This window comes from Glycine soja, chromosome 20, assembly GCF_004193775.1.
Source record: "Glycine soja cultivar W05 chromosome 20, ASM419377v2, whole genome shotgun sequence".
Lineage (NCBI taxonomy): Eukaryota > Viridiplantae > Streptophyta > Magnoliopsida > Fabales > Fabaceae > Glycine > Glycine soja.
This window is the reverse complement of record NC_041021.1, coordinates 26,692,531-26,708,882: the sequence shown is the minus strand read 5'-3', so window position 1 is coordinate 26,708,882 and position 16,352 is coordinate 26,692,531. Positions and strand designations below refer to the sequence as shown.

General features: G+C 31.7%; 1 protein-coding gene across 1 annotated transcript; it reads left to right on the top strand.

The window, feature by feature from the left end:
* Positions 1–13,555: 13,555 nt before the first annotated feature.
* Positions 13,556–14,011, top strand: LOC114401934 (transcription factor DIVARICATA-like). Its single transcript, XM_028364505.1, has one exon. It carries the CDS (start codon positions 13,556–13,558, stop codon positions 14,009–14,011), a length of 456 nt encoding a protein of 151 aa, XP_028220306.1.
* Positions 14,012–16,352: the final 2,341 nt, after the last annotated feature.

The following is a 16,352-nucleotide window of genomic DNA, read 5'->3' as shown; positions in this document are numbered from 1 at the left end:
ACAATTAAGCCATAGATAAGTCTCAAAAGTGAGTGACTGTGAAAACACCCTTTTGGTAATAAAGTGAAACAGAGCAATGAAATAGTCAAGTAAAGTTCAACATAGACATTAACAAAACATTCATACCACTGCATTATTTAGCCTGATCAGGAAAATGCTTTAATAAACATTGTCATCGTTCATAAAAAAAATGAATTTAAACTTGAGAAAACAAAAGTAGCAGTTAATTACAACAGAAAAATACAAACCGTGTCATCCTGTGATGTAGATACAAATTGATTGGTCATCCATTGGCACATCGACAAATCAGTCACCTCCCCGTTATGTGTGCCTACCAGCTTAACCCCATCAATGAGCTTATCCACAGGACATCTCAGAGGATCATCTACCACAAAGGCTTCACCATTTCCAACTTTTGGGGTATCAATCCGTAAAACATGTTTTCCCATACCAACTATCAAAATCTCCTGTTAGAAAAGGTTGAATTAATATAAAAAGAATACATGGAAGAAAGGTAAACCATAGCTTCAGGTTTTTGGAAATGAGAACAATGAAACAGGAGATTATGAGGCAAATACTTGTTTGTGGCAGTGCCAGCAAATTTGAGGATGTTCAACTTTCTCCTCCCTCACTATTTGAAGAGCAATAACAATATTGGTAGTAATTTGAAGCTTATCTTCATCATCTGGGCCTTCAGAGATCTCCCACAAGTAGACACGGTCATCTGTGCCAACACTGTATAATAATTCATAGACAAAACAAACTATGCCATTTAAAATTTTGAGGCTACAAAAACTACCTAGCCAAGAGATGAACATCTTCAGCAAAGAACGCCAAGTCTGTGACCGTCTGACAAGGGGAAAAAAAGATTAATCAAAGGATAAATTGGTTATCCTTTAAATGTTTTTGCCATTAAAAACACATACATAGCAGTATAAGTGTGAAATATGGAAACAACTCATGAGTTGAAAGGCAACAAGCCGGCAAAGAACCTTTGAATACGTACAAGAACTCTACTACAATGAACAAAAGAAAATGCTGCCTTTTCACCTAGAATTATAGCAGCACTACAAAGTAAATTTCACAACGAAACAAAGCAATGCTAGTGGGAAAATCAAACATAGAATTGTTCCCATGACCAATGTTGGTGTCTGATATTTTTGCGTCCTATGAACGTGAGTTTAGCCTCAACATAGTAATAAAATCACCATCAATATAACATGTTTGGACCAGGATTATTATTCAAATTTCAGATTGTCCCCCTTCCTTACAAGATTATGGACGCAAAAATAACCTCAAATATTAAAAATGATAGTATGAAATCTTAGCCATTAAACCCATAGACAATATCATAATCTTTTTATATCAGGATATTAAAATCTAACCCTTCTCAAAGTACATGATAGATCAACACTCTCAAATCATATGGAAACAAAAAATTTCTGATTTACATTAAAATAAAACATTATGGAATCATTTAATCCACATAAAACCAACCGCCCAGGGGGAAAAGCCTTTGATGCTATCATATCTGATCTTATAAACAAGTGACAATTAACCATTTCTAAAATTTATCTCCAAAGTTTTAACTGCAGTCACCGTACTGGTTTCCTCATGTTCCTTGATATTATGGGAAAACGCAGACAAATGCGTCTAAGGCTGAAACCATTGGGGTCACAGACACCCCCAAAAGCTCGATCTTGAGGCGAAAAAAAGTGGTCTTCCTTGTGTTCATTGACATGGCGGAAATTGCAGACAAATGCACCCGGATGCAGCCACAATAGATCCCCCAGAAAACGTTGTTTATCCCCTTTTTTTTTGTCTGTTTTTTGGTCACCTATCTTATTAACTAAAGCATTGCTCCTTATGATTTTTTTTTCCTTAATTGCAAAACCAGCACAACAAGAATGCACCCAATACACTGAAAACAAACTTAGAAAGCAAAGCAAACCTGAGTGTGGCCTCTGAGCAAGGACCTGACAGCAGTGTGAATATCAAGCACCTAATGTTCCCCTGTTTCAAGCCATAGCATATATACGACTTATTCACCGCAATCTGCCTCCCCAGAAACGGGTTAGGATCCGACCCGTATATCGTAATCGGAGCCACCTCGAGCTGGGGCTGGACCTCGCTGGGAAGCCTCACGTCAACGTCGTAAGTCCTGAGCTCCCCGGCCAAGTGTCTTCCCTTGGGGACCTTACTGCTGGGGAGGCGCGTGAGGGCAGCGGCGAGGACGGCAGAGGAGGAGGCGGGAACGAACTCGGGTGGCGGGGGCTGCGGCGGGGAGGGGGAGGGATGGGTTGGGTGGGGAAGGAGATGGAGCGGTGGTGAGGTGGGGAGGGAGAGGGAGGTCGAAGTTGGGGAAGTGGAAGGAGGGAGGGTAGGAGGAGGAAGGGTTAGGGCTAGGGGTTGAAGAAGGAGTGCATGTCGAAGGGAATGCTGGAGGAGCAGGGTTGTGGTTGTTTGGGGAATGCATTGTGAATCAATCAGATTGAATTGAGCGCCAATTCTCAACAAACAACTCAATCTTATGAGATTGTGGGATTTGAGAAGAAGAGAAGATTGGTGGCATGTCCTAAGAAACCTTGTGTGTCTCTTTGCAGTTTATAATTTATTGATAATAAATTCATTTTCTGTTATCATAACTAATAATTTAATGTATGCTAATTTCAGTGGGGGAGAGTATGGAGAATGCTTTGAGAGCATGCTGTAAAGGTATAAAGATTGGGAAAATTTTAATTCACAGAGAAGGTGACAATGGTCAGCAGGTTAGTTCATCTGCATCTATGGTTTGGTACAAATCTCTGTTTCACTTGGTGATACTGATATCTTATGCTTTGATCAATGATCAGCTAATATAGAAAAGTTGCCAAATGATATCTCAGATAGGCATGTGTTAGTGTTGGACCCTGTACTTGCACAGGTTTGTCATTCTCTTTTGTATTGAAGTTGCAAGTGTGTGCAGCCTAATTGCCGTTACTGAGTAGCTCACACAATAATAATAATAATAATAAGAGTGGATTTGAAAGAAATTGATTCTTGGTTTTGCTGGTTTTCATTTGAATTAACCTTGGAACATTTTCATTCTCAGGGAATTCGGCTGTTCAAGCAATTTCTTTCCTCATAAACTAGAGAGACGCCCATGCCGATGCACGGGCTCATACTAATATTTAAAATTTCATACATATAAATTATTACATGTATACACTTATATAATTTTGTTTATTTGGATAATAATAATGTTTAAGTATTGACAGAGAAAAAATACATTAAATAAAATATAAATTTGAAACATAGATCAAGGTCTTTACCATAGATTTGTTAAAGATATTTCAAATGAAGCCGTTCGAATTAGTTTGAGTAGTCATGGAGACTCAGAAGGAGACATACTAATTTTTGTTATAAACATTACCTTTTTTTTATCAATAGTGTTAAAATTCATAATGAAATGATGGAAAATTTAGTTTATTTGTATAATAATAATGTTTAAGTATTGGCAGAAAAAATACATTAAATAAAATATGAATTTGAAACATGTGTCAAGGTCTCTACTTTAGACTTGTTAATGTTATTGCAAATGAAGCCGTTAGAATTAGTTTGAGTGACCATGGAGACTCAGAAGGAGACATACTAATTTTTGTTATAAACATTAGCTTTTTTTATCAACAGTGTTAAAATTCATAATGAAATGATGGAAAATTTAGTTTATTTGTATAATAATAATGTTTAAGTATTGGTAGAAAAAATACATTAAATAAAATATGAATTTGAAACATATGTCAAGGTCTGTACCGTAGACTTGTTAATGCTATTGCAAATGAAGTCGTTCCAATTAGTTTGAGTGACCATGGAGAATCAAAAGGAGACATATTCATTTTTGGTATAAACATTAACTTTTTTTTATCATTAGTGTTAAAATTCATTATGAAATGACTGAAAATTTAGTTTATTTGGATAATAATAATGTTTAAGTATTGACAAAAAAAATATATTAAATAAAATATGAATTTGAAATATGTGTCAAGGTCCGTATCGTAGACTTGTTAATAGTCCAAGAAACATTCATTGAAGGAAAACTGAAACAAATTAAATGCAAAAGATAAACAAATAATAAATGTTGATTGACATTGACAAAAAAATTGATTTATTTTGATGATGATTAGCATTAAATTATATTTATTAATTATTTATTTATTTTTGGTTTGAAACATTAATCTTATGTTAACATTAATCTTATTTTTTTAACTAACATAATTAAAATATCTAACTCTTCAATAAAAATTTGAAATCTCTCCTCTTAGTTTGAGTCATCGTACCTATTAATTTGAATGACCATAGAGAAACAGAAGAAAATATTTCATAAATATAAATTATTACTACATGTACACACTTATATAATTTTATTTATTTGGATAATAATAATGTTTAAGTATTGACAGAAATACATTAAATAAAATATGAATTTGAAACTAATATTAAGCTACATGTAGGTAATAAAACATAATTTTAAGGTAATGTGTAAATATTATATATTGTTTGATATTGTATGGAATAAAAGAAAGGATATATAGTAAAAATACGTGAATCAAACGATTACATGATTGAATAATATGTATCTCATTAAGTTATGAAACATCAAGAACACTAAGTCATGAAACATCAAGGGGCAGGAAAAAGAAATGATAAAAATATAAGCCAATGAAATAAATTCAGAATTAATTAAAGCAAACCATAAATTGTTCAGTTAAAATTAAAATGGAATTGAAAAATTGTTCGATACCCAAAGGTATTGAACTTACAACATTAACAAAAGTATGAGAAAAAGGCACATGAAAGAACCTTTGGGATGCACATAACTAAAATTAGACATTAATAGTGTTAGCCCGTACCTTCAAATTGTTGGGTGTATTTTTATTTTTTTTATTGAAGAACCTTTGGAATGCACATAATTAAAATAAGATATTAGTAGTGTTAGCCCATGCCTTAAAATTGTTGATTGTATTTTTTTGTTTTTTTTATTGAAGAATCTTTGGGAAGAACATGACTAAAAATAGATATTAGTAATGTTAGTCCGTGCCTTAAAATTGTTGGCTGTATTTTTTCCCTCTTTTTGATTAGAATACCTTTGGGATGCACATGACTAAATTCAGGTATTAGTAGTGTCAGCCCGTGCCTTTAAATTGTTGATTGTATTTTTTTTCTTTTTAATTGATCAAACTTTTATAAAGTGACAATGATTACGATAGAAATAAATACAAAAGTGAATCTGGTTTTAATAATTGGTTAAAATTGATATGGTAATATTTAAAATTTATTATTAAGAATATACTAATTAGGAATAACTTAACTGCTAAATTATTATGTTTATTAATTAGAAAATCATGAATATTTTAATATACTAACTGAATATTTAAAACTGATTGTTAAGGACACCATTAATGGAAAGGTTTAAATTATGATTATTTACATATCTAAACAAAATATGTTTAGTAATTTGAAAATCATGATTATTTTCATATATTAAAATTGATTGTTAAGTACCTATTAATGGAAAGGTATTTTAAATTTGCCTAACGTTTTGTTTAATTTTTAAATCCATAAAATATACTTTTAAATATAATTGATTGTTAAGTTTCTACTCATTAGGAATAACTGAACGCCAAAATTACTTTTTAAGATTAATAGTGTAATATTTAAGATTGATTGTTAAGTGAAATAATATTATGATTAAATTTTTATAAATTGACGATGATTAAGACAAAAATAAATACAAAAGGGAACCTGGTTTTAATAATATATTAAAATTGATATGGTAATATTCTAAATTGATTGTTAAGAACCTATTAATTAAGAATAATTCAACATCTAAATTATGATTATTTACCTATCCAAACAGAATATGTTTAATAATTTGAAAATCATGATTATTTTAATATACTAACGAAATGTTTAAAATTGATTGTTAAGTACCTATTAATAGAAAGGTCTTTTAAATTTGTCTAACGTTTTGTTTAATCTTTAAATTCACAAAACATACTTTTAAATATAATTGGTTGTTAAGTTCCTACTAATTAGGAATAATATGTTAAGTTTCTACAAAAGTGAATCTGGTTTTAATAATATGTTAAAATTGATATGATAATATTTAAAATTAATTGTTAAGAATCTATTAATTAGTAATAACTCAATGTCTAAATTAACTTGAAGATTAATAGTGTCATATTTAAGATTCATTGTTTCCATGTCCTAACAGAATATGTTTAATAATTAGAAAATTATGATTATTTTCATATCTTAACAGAATATTTTAAATTGACTATTAAACCAAACAAATTGATTTTATTATCCACAAATTAATTTCCATAACTTGTCCAAGATTATGTGACCCGAATATACCAATTAAATGATAAAAGTATAAGAAAATATAAAAAAATAAAAATTAAAAACTAACATTCCAATGAAAGTTAGAAATTACTAAAAAAACTTGTTTACCAAATAACTAATTTAATGAGTTTTTCAACTAATAAAAAAACTAAAAACTCAAGCGGGAATACAAATGAATGAATTGATTGCATATATAAATAAGAGTAGTAAACATTTAAAAATCTCAAGCCAGACATTGCTACTTTATACAACAGTCCTAACCTAAAGAATGGTAAATTTATATGAATATGTTTTAGTGGGGGCCAAGGTCTTTCCCGTAGACTTCTTAATGGTCATTGCAAATGAAGTCATTCTAAGTGGTTTGAATGGCCATGGAGAATCAGCGCCTGCACTCAACAGGAATGCCTTGTGGGAATTTTTTATCATTGTAATTATTTGAATAAATTAAATTGTAAAAGTTTAATTTTAATCTTTTATATTTTTAAATTACATTTATTAGTTATTTACTTATTTTTTGTTTGAAACATTAATCTTATGTTAATATTAATCTTATTTTTTTAACTAACATAATTAAAATATTTAACTCTTCAATAAAATTTTGAAATATCTTTTCTTTGATTCAAGTATGAAACTTATCCTTGATAAAAAAAAAAAACTAACTACACTTAAAGATTTTTTTTTCATCTATATGAATATGCTTTAGTGGGAGTGATGTAATAATGAGTAAAATCACTATGACAGAAAAATACATTGAAAAGGCAAGTCTTGGGAACAAAAAAATGCATTGGAAAGGCAAAGAAAAGCATATTGAAAAGCCAAGTCTCGGGAACAGAAAAATGCATTGGAAAGACAAACATCTTGGAAACATAATACAAATAATTAATTATTACATATTTAAATTTACAATGGAAATAAATGAATAAATGCATCGTAACCGGAGCAAAAACAACGCAAAAGACAAAAAGTATTAAACTCACAATAAAATTAAAATTAATAAAAATCATTAATATAAATGGAAGTTGACAATGAAGAATGAAGGCTCTTGACATTGCCACACGTAAGCACTGACTCATCCACGTCAGCATCGGGCAAAGAAAACAAAGTTTTCTCCTACGAAGAAAACGAAGCATGTTCAGGAACACGAAAAAGGTCAACATGGTTCAGGAACACCAAAAAATTATATCTTTTCACTGCGAGAACTAACAAAACAAAGGTAGAACAAAAGAAACACGAAATGCAAAGGAAGAACAATACTCAACCACGGACAAATAAGGCCGAGAAAAAAAATTCAATATTTTGCATTGTTAGAACCCAAAAATCAAAGCTTTTTGGAGAAAAAATCGCAGTTTTAGAAGAAACAATGAGCATGCAGTGAAAAAACAAAAAAACCGAAATAAAAAAAACGCATACAAATGCAAAAAGAGGTAAAATGAAAACGCAGAAGAAGACGAGGAGGGAAAATGAACCTAACAATGAACATGCAGTGAAAAAACAAAAAGCCGAAATAAAAAAAACGCATACAAATGCAAAAACAGGTAAAATGAAAACGCAGAAGGAGACGGGGAGGGAAAACAAACCTGTAAGCTATCCAACGTACTATGATCTGTGGCTTTTGTCTTGCAAAAGAAGAAGAATACTCAACCACGGTCAAATAAGACTGAAGAACACAAAAAAATTCAATCTTTTGTACCGACAGAACCCAAGAATCAAAAGGAGAAATGAAATACATCACAAACCTGTTCTTTTCATGTCGGACACTATTTGTTGACTTCGTTGTTGCTGTCGGTCACAAAGATACCCAATGCTACATATCTAAACAAAGCTCTAAGCTTTGTTGTTGTGATGAATCAAAAAACCACAAAAAGCTAGTAAATGATGCACATGCAACATCAAAACCCAACAAACCTCGATCAAAATGGTACATAACAACAAACCACCCAAGAAAAATCCATAAGCTTCGTATACAAAATAATAAACTCATTGTAGAACAAAAAAAGATCCAACCATTTGTACTAATAATAAAAAATGAACAAAGCTTTAAGCTTTGTTGTTGCGATGAATCAAAAAACCACAAAAAGCTAGTAAATGATACACATGCAACATCAAAACCCAACAAACCTCGACCAAAATGGTACATAACAACAAACCACTCAAGAAAAATCGAAAAGCTTCGTATACAAAACAACAAACTCATGATAAAATGCAAAAAGGTCAAACCTTTTGGCTTGAAATACCATCATACCTGCAAACCAAGCCGAAAACGAACAACAAACAACGCTTTTTATGAACAAAAAGGTCGAACCTTGTGGCTTGAAATACCATCATACCTGCAAACCAAGCCGAAAACGAACAACAAACAACGTTTTTTATGAACAAAAAGGTCGAACCTTGTGGCTTGAAATACCATCATACCTGCAAACCAAGTCGAAAATGAACAACAAACAACGTTTTTTATGAACATAAAGGTCGAACCTTATGGCTTGAAATACCATCATTCCTGCAAACCAAGCCGAAAACGAACAACAAACAACGTTTATGAACAAAAAGGTCGAATCTTTTGGTTTGTTTTTGTGCAAAAAAAGTAAAATACCATCATACATGACAAAACAAGCCAAAAAATGAAGCCATTGTTTCTTACATGCGAAAACGAAGCCCTTATTTGGAAAAATGAAAATAAAAAATGGAGAGAAAGAAGAGAGAAGTGGGAGAGAACAATAAGATGGTGAAATACCAAATGGGGGAGAGAAAACAATGGAGTACCAAATGACAGAGAGAGAAAAGAAGAAATGCAATGCAATAAATTAGAAAACGTAATAAAAAGGATGCAACTGAAATAGGGAGAGGAGGAAAATGAAAGGCCTTGCATTGGTATTGGTACTGCCTCGGTAACGCCAAAGCATCGATAATAATAATAATAATTAAAAATAATAAAGTATGATGTGATGTTTTTAAGCGGGAAATTGGATAACTGGTTGTGCGACACGTTAGCCCTGACAATGCCACGTCAGCATTGTCAGGGCCTTGTTTGTATCATGATAGATGAAAAGGGTGTACCTAAGTCCAACATTATATTCCTTAATCTGATATCCGTAAGTGACTAATATCTTAGTTCCTCTATATCTCTTGCTAATTTTTTTTATTGTGATTAATTCTCTCTTGCTTCTTTCTTTTTTATTGTGTAGTTTAAATGGTTCTCATTTGATGCTGCACCTTTTCAGGCAGCTAAAGGTGTGCATGTGGTATGCAAAAGTTTCCAAGAATAAAGATAGTGACATCCGAGATTGAGATTGGTTTGAATGAAGATTTCCGTGTCATACCTGGCATGGGCGAGTTTGGAGATCGGTACTTTGGAACAAATGATGATGATGAGCAAGTGGCAGTTTCTTCCCAGTAGTTATATAGTAGGGCAAAAGCAGAATTCAAAATAATTTCAGTTGTTCATGGTTACCAGTGAGACTTCCTCTGGAAAATAGGTTTAAATTTGTTCTATCACTACATGTTGGAGTCTGAATTTTAGTTCTAAATAATTTTGACTCTATTGGACCTTGAAATACCACTACGTTATCCTTATTATGTTTATGAAAATTTTATATTACCTTTTACTATACTACATATTTTTTCTTTAAACTTGTGTTGATTTCTTTTCTGGATACTTGCCTATCAACATAGTGCAAACCTACTATGCATAAAATTAACGTATAGGTTTATTTGGTAGATTGCATCTTTGGATGCACAAATCTGGTTTGTCTAGGTTTCTACAATTATGCTAAACTCAGTTTGGAAGATACTAAATAAGGACCCGCTAGATATGTGGAAAATTAAATGAATATACAACATTGTTAAGAGTTATGTATCTGTTTTGAACATCTTCATCAGCAATCAATTGCCCTGTTAATATAACAAGTGGAAGAAGGCATTACATCCATATTAATAAAAGTAAAAAAAAAAAACACTAGAAATTGTATCATATCTAATCTTTTAAGCATCGATTAAGACTATTATTCATTAATAATTATAAGAAAGGATCATAACCTTAGTAAAATTCAAAAATCATTAGAACTCTAGTTCTGATCTTTTAAGTATGATTCAAGGCTTTTGGCTCCCACTACTTTGGCAAAGATTTTGCTTGTTAGGTTTAACTAAAAGGTTTTTTTTTTTTTTTATAAAAAATTTGGTTAGAAAATGATGTTAACTTTTTTAAAGGCACTCTGTGCCTGTGTTTTTATTGGATAGGATGGTTCTTCGGCTTCCCAATGATTTTGTTGCTAGCTCGTTGCAGATAGATGGTTTAAAAGGGTAGAAAATGATAGAAATTTAGTTTTGATTTTATTTTTATTTTTTATATTTTTTTAATTCGTTGACATGGATAATATATTCTTCTGGTTGTATTTTTTCTCTTTTTGTTCAAAGGAAAAAAGTAAGTATCCAACGCAATTTTTTTAATACAAAACAAATTTTGATTATTTATTAGATATTTAAAATATATTTAGCTTAAAATAAAACTATAAATTAAAAAAAAACACGAAACTATGTTAACTATTTGGGTCTATTTATTAAAAAACAAAAACTCCTTGGGTGAGTATTATACTATAAATTTGAGTCTACAGTATTGAACAATAACATTTTATATTTTTCCCATTAATTAAGCTACTAATTTTACTTTATTTATTTCTCAATATTCCAATTTGTCCAAAAACCTAATAACCTTATTAAATTTTGGTACTCTATCAAAAAATTGAAAATATCTATTTATAACAGTAAATAAAATTCAATTCATTTCAATTTAAAAAGAAAAAAATAAAACAAAATACAAATTTAATTAATAATATATCTGTATTTTTTGGGAAAAATGTAAATTATATTAAACTCAAAATGATACAACAATAAACGGGACATACCTCAAAGCTAGAGAAAATAAAAAACCTCCCTAATACAAAAAAGCCTATATCAAGATGTTAAAACAAATGTAACAGGTGCGCTTATCTATACAAAATAAACTTAATCTTGCTAATAACTTCTACCATAGAAAATTGATAATCTTCAAAAATCAGCTTGTTCCTAGACAGCCAGATGCAGTAGATTGTAATTGCTATAGTCAGACAACGAAATTTGCCTTGAACACTTGATGTGGATCTGCCCCTAATTAAAGAGTCAGTAATGTTCTGCAAAGAAGTGAAACGCTTGCGAAAAGGAGCCAAATCACGAATGTGAGCCCAAACTTGGAGAGATTTGTTGCAAGAAAAGAACAAATGAGCATTTGACTTAGCCTCATTTGAACATAAAGGGTAGAGGGAACCCTTGTTCAAAAAAGCAGTTTTGTCAAGAGTAAGCAACCGATTCATTTTAGCAAGCCATAGAATGAAACACATCTTAGGGGGGATTGTTGGGTTCCATATAACAGAACATCAACTAATAGTAGGCTTGACACCTCTAATGTATTCATAGACTTTGCCAATAAGCAATTGTTCATTGGTGCTCCAAGATTGAATCCTCTTTTTGGCCTCTTCCGTACTTAGCTCTTTGGAGACAATAAAGTCCCTTATTTGAATGATTTTTTTTTTTATCAAAACTGGATCTGATGAAGAAGTATTGTTATATCCGTATTGATTTTACTCTTGATAGCTTAATACATACACATCCGAATTTTTTTGACTCCGGCTTATTCTAACTCACTCAAACTCTTTTAAAAGTATTTATAAATTAAAATTTCTTTATATATTTACATAACTATTTAATTGTCAATTTGGCAGCAATTTTGTAAAAATGGATGCTATCTATTTCTCTCTATCTAAATCCTAAAATAAGTTAACTACAATGTGAGTTTAAGTAAATCCTAAGATAAAATATATACACTTTGATAATTGAACTTGAACAATAATCCTATAGAAAATTTATTTGTTTTGTTTGTAACAATGTAGACGTGGTGCTCGGTGTTGCCTTCAACATTTGGTGTAAATTATAAGGGAATAATGATTTTAACAGTAAATAGATTCATGCAATGATACACAAATCTAACATATTTGCATGCTGACTCAAAGTCAACTTCTCACTGCCATAATTTTTTTTACCAAAATTTACCTTAGACAAAATATATAACGATGAAATTCAAACTTTCATTTATTTAAAAATGAGTATTTACTAAGACTTTGTTATCTAAATTTTTTTATCACAAAAATTCACAGACATTTTTTCTCAAATTTTAAAGGGATTTTTGAAATAAAATTATAAATTGAAAAGGTTGCCAAACTAATCATATGAACTCTTTGGGTCTATATTGCATTATATTATGCTATAAATTTGAGTCTTTAATGTAAAATTTTAAATTTTTCCATTAGGCTACTAATTTTACTTTTTTTTATTTCTCTATTCTAATTCGGCCCCAAAATTATTAACAAGGTGAAAAAATCTATTTAAAAAGATAAAATCAAATTTAGTTGATTTGAATTTAAAAGGATAAAATGAAATGCAAAATTAGTTAATAAGTTATCCGTATTGATAGTTTAATATATACATACGAATTTTTTGAGTCCGGTCACTACAATACAGCTATGACATATCTCTCTTTTTCAAACACCCCTATATATGATAATTTGATGATAAGTCTCTCAAACTGTTTTAATAATCATTTGGGACTTAAGAAGCCTCTGTGTTATCACGCAAGTTTAACGAAGGCAAAATTACAATGGCCACAATCAATCCTTAAGTAAGTAACTAACTAATTATCATTTTGGCAGTAATTTTGAAAAGTTCGGTGCTATCTTTTACTTTCTATATACAAGGGAAACAAAGGGAATTCAGTATTCAGTAATCACAAAGGGAAAAGAAAGAAAACAATGTATGATTATCACTTTGATGAGGAGGAAATAGAAGAGTTATTGAAGCACAAAGATGAGCCATGCCTCAATGTAATCTTGGATTCGCTCGACCTCCAACAAGTAAACAAAGATTTTGATGAGTTCTTGAAGAATTTTGCCACTCAAGATTCTTCCCCTCAGCCTCTGAGGTTCTTGCTCCTGCAGTGGATGAGTTTCTTGTCATTCTTGCTCCCGCCAATGAGGTTCTTGCTGCTCCTGCCCCTCTTCTCGATCCTATTCTTGCTCCTGCACCTAACAGGATTTATACTTATGTTGATTTTGTTCCTATTCCGCCTGCTCGGGTTCCTGCCCCTTAGATGGTTCTTGCCTCTCAGGTTCCTACCAAGCCATTGGAGGAAACATTCTATAGCATTGCATCTAAGCAGGTCCATGTGCCGAGCAGCTACCCACACCACTTGCTGTCACAGAATACGGAGTCCAATCACGTCATGTTATCCAGTGGCTCATCCCAGTCGATTCATAGCAAGAAATACATACATTGGACAAAAGAAGAACATAGGTCGTTTCTCCTTGGGCTTGAGGAATATAAAGAGAGTAGATGGGAAAAGATTTCAGAGAAATTTGTTCCATCAAAAACTCCAACTCAAGTCGTCAGTCATGCTAAAAAATTCTTCAAATGGAAGAATGCCCCAAAGAAAGAGAGGAAAAGAAGAAGCATCCATGAAACAACTTTAGACGACATTGATATGATCGTTACTCCTCATATTGATCAACATAATTGGCTTCCACCTCCTCCAAATTTTGCAGTGTAGTCACATACTCCTCATATTGATCAACATAATTGGGTTTCACCTCCTCCAAATTTTGTAGTGCAGCCACATACTCCCCAAATTGATCGACATAATTGAGTTCCACCTCCTTCAAATTTTGCAGTGCAGTCACATGAAATGCAACAAGAACAACATATGCAGTTCAACTTACATAGTTCATCTCCTCAAATGGATGAATATAGAAATTTTAATAGTGGCCATCCCCATAATGAGTTGGATCTTATTGCACAATAGATCCTTGAATACAAGAAGAACAAGTTCAACCATAAAAACAATGACAGATCAACTAGATAGATATTATTTTAATAATGACTATTGAGTTTTGATTGAGAAGCTTGCTAGAAGCTTTGTCCAGATATCTATAGGTTGTATTCTATTGTTTTAGAATATTCTTAGATTATGCATTTATGGATTTTACTTTATTTTCTTCTTTCTTTAAATAAAGATTGTGTCAGCTGGTTATAGCTTAAGAACTATTTAAGCTATAGAATACGATTATGCTGTTCCATTCAAACATATATTATTTTAACGCTCATGTTAGTGCCCCATGCTGCTTATAGTCTGAAGCCAAGAGACATGACCAAAAGTTTTGATGTGATAAGAATATAAAAGTTAGACATTCTGATTAAAGAATCCAAGTTTAATAAATCTCACACCACAATCTCATACTTCTAATATAAGAGTCAAGTCTCATACTTTACTATTAGATATTAATTAACAGGTTGTTTGTTCATGCGTTGTTTTGATAAGTGTGTGTATATGTAGGCTGTAAAAACTTGGGTGATATGCTGAATAAAGTGTCACAAGTCAATTCCTTGAGAGACTTGTAATGTCAACAAAATTTCAATATTGTGAGTAGGTCCGTTGTTGATTTCCCTAGTCTAAGCAAAACATCTCCTTAGCATATTAATCTTTTCACTCAATTGATGATATTATTGCATTGCTTATTTGAATCAAATACTTGTATCTTTGTGAATTCTTTTCACTTTTGTCTAAGCAAATTCATGTTCATACAATGGCTGTTATTGGAAATGGCTATTTGCAGATATGTGTATTGGATGTCAAGCGTATCATAAGTGTGATGATGATACATTTGTCAAGAGTAAATTCTATTAGAAATATGAATTACCACCATAGGGCACGTTTGTCAAGACTATGGTGGCAGTTCAAATAATTGGCAAGAAGAACTTGGTAGAACAGCAGCTCAGAGGGCACATTATTCTTTTGGTGGAGTAAGGTTTGACTTTGAGAGGTAAATTGCTAAAGTGCCTGGGAGGTTCATTTAGGGTGAGCTTCACCGAATGAATATCTTGATGAAAGAGAGAGAAGGGTGTCTGTTGGGTCATGATCATTCATACCTTTGAATGGAAACTGAAATAAAGGAATTTTAATATCAGTGAACACTTATGTTTTTGTTTTGGGCTGTCTTACAATAATAATTAATCTAATATGCATTGGTATTGTGAAAAAGTTTTTTATAGTCATGGTCATACCTATCATCATTTATTATTTGTTGGTTGTGTAAATTCTTTTAATTTACATTTACAATGCATAAAACTTATGTTTTTAGCCTGTTTGTTATATGTTACAATTAGAGGAATAAGATAACAATTTTGAGAGACAAATCAATGAGGAAATCAACGTTCTTCTCTCTATTAAACTTCAGTACATAACAATGCTTAAATAGACTCAACTAACTTGATAAACTGACTCCACTTTCCACGACTAACATCACCTAAGGAAGTGGCATAAAACTGACTCAAACTGACGCACATGTTCACCTAAAAAATAGCTAAAAACTAGCAACAGACTTGACCAAATCTTCCTACAGTTCAGCAAACAAATGCTGACTTATTCCTAGCTTAATACGTGGACATTTAGAGCCTTGAATTATATTGCAACACCTCCTCTTAATTCAAGCTCGTGCATTCCTATTTTCTCCAAAAAGAACTGATGTTTCGCTTGTGCTAAAGCTTTTGTAAACAGATCTGCATTCTGTTCATCCGTGCCACAGAATTTTAGCACTAACTTCTCTTCTGCCACTAGCTGCCTTATGAAGTGTTGCTGAACTTCAATATGCTTGGTTCTTGCATGGAACGCTGGATTCTTTGTCATGGCTATAGAAGACCTGTTATCGCACCACAATTCGATTGCACCTTCTTGCTCACAGTACAAATCCTTTAGCAATTTCCTCAACCAGATTGCTTGCCTTGCTGCTGCACAAACAACTACATATTCAACTTTAGATGATGATAAAGCAACTGTGTCTTGCTTCTTGGAGCTCTACGTGATGGCTCCCAAGCCAAGACTGAATACAAAATCT

Bases quoted from the DNA above. Each gene is read 5' to 3' on its own strand.
- LOC114401934 (XM_028364505.1), top strand. From the start codon at position 13,556: ATGGTTCTTGCCTCTCAGGTTCCTACCAAGCCATTGGAGGAAACATTC.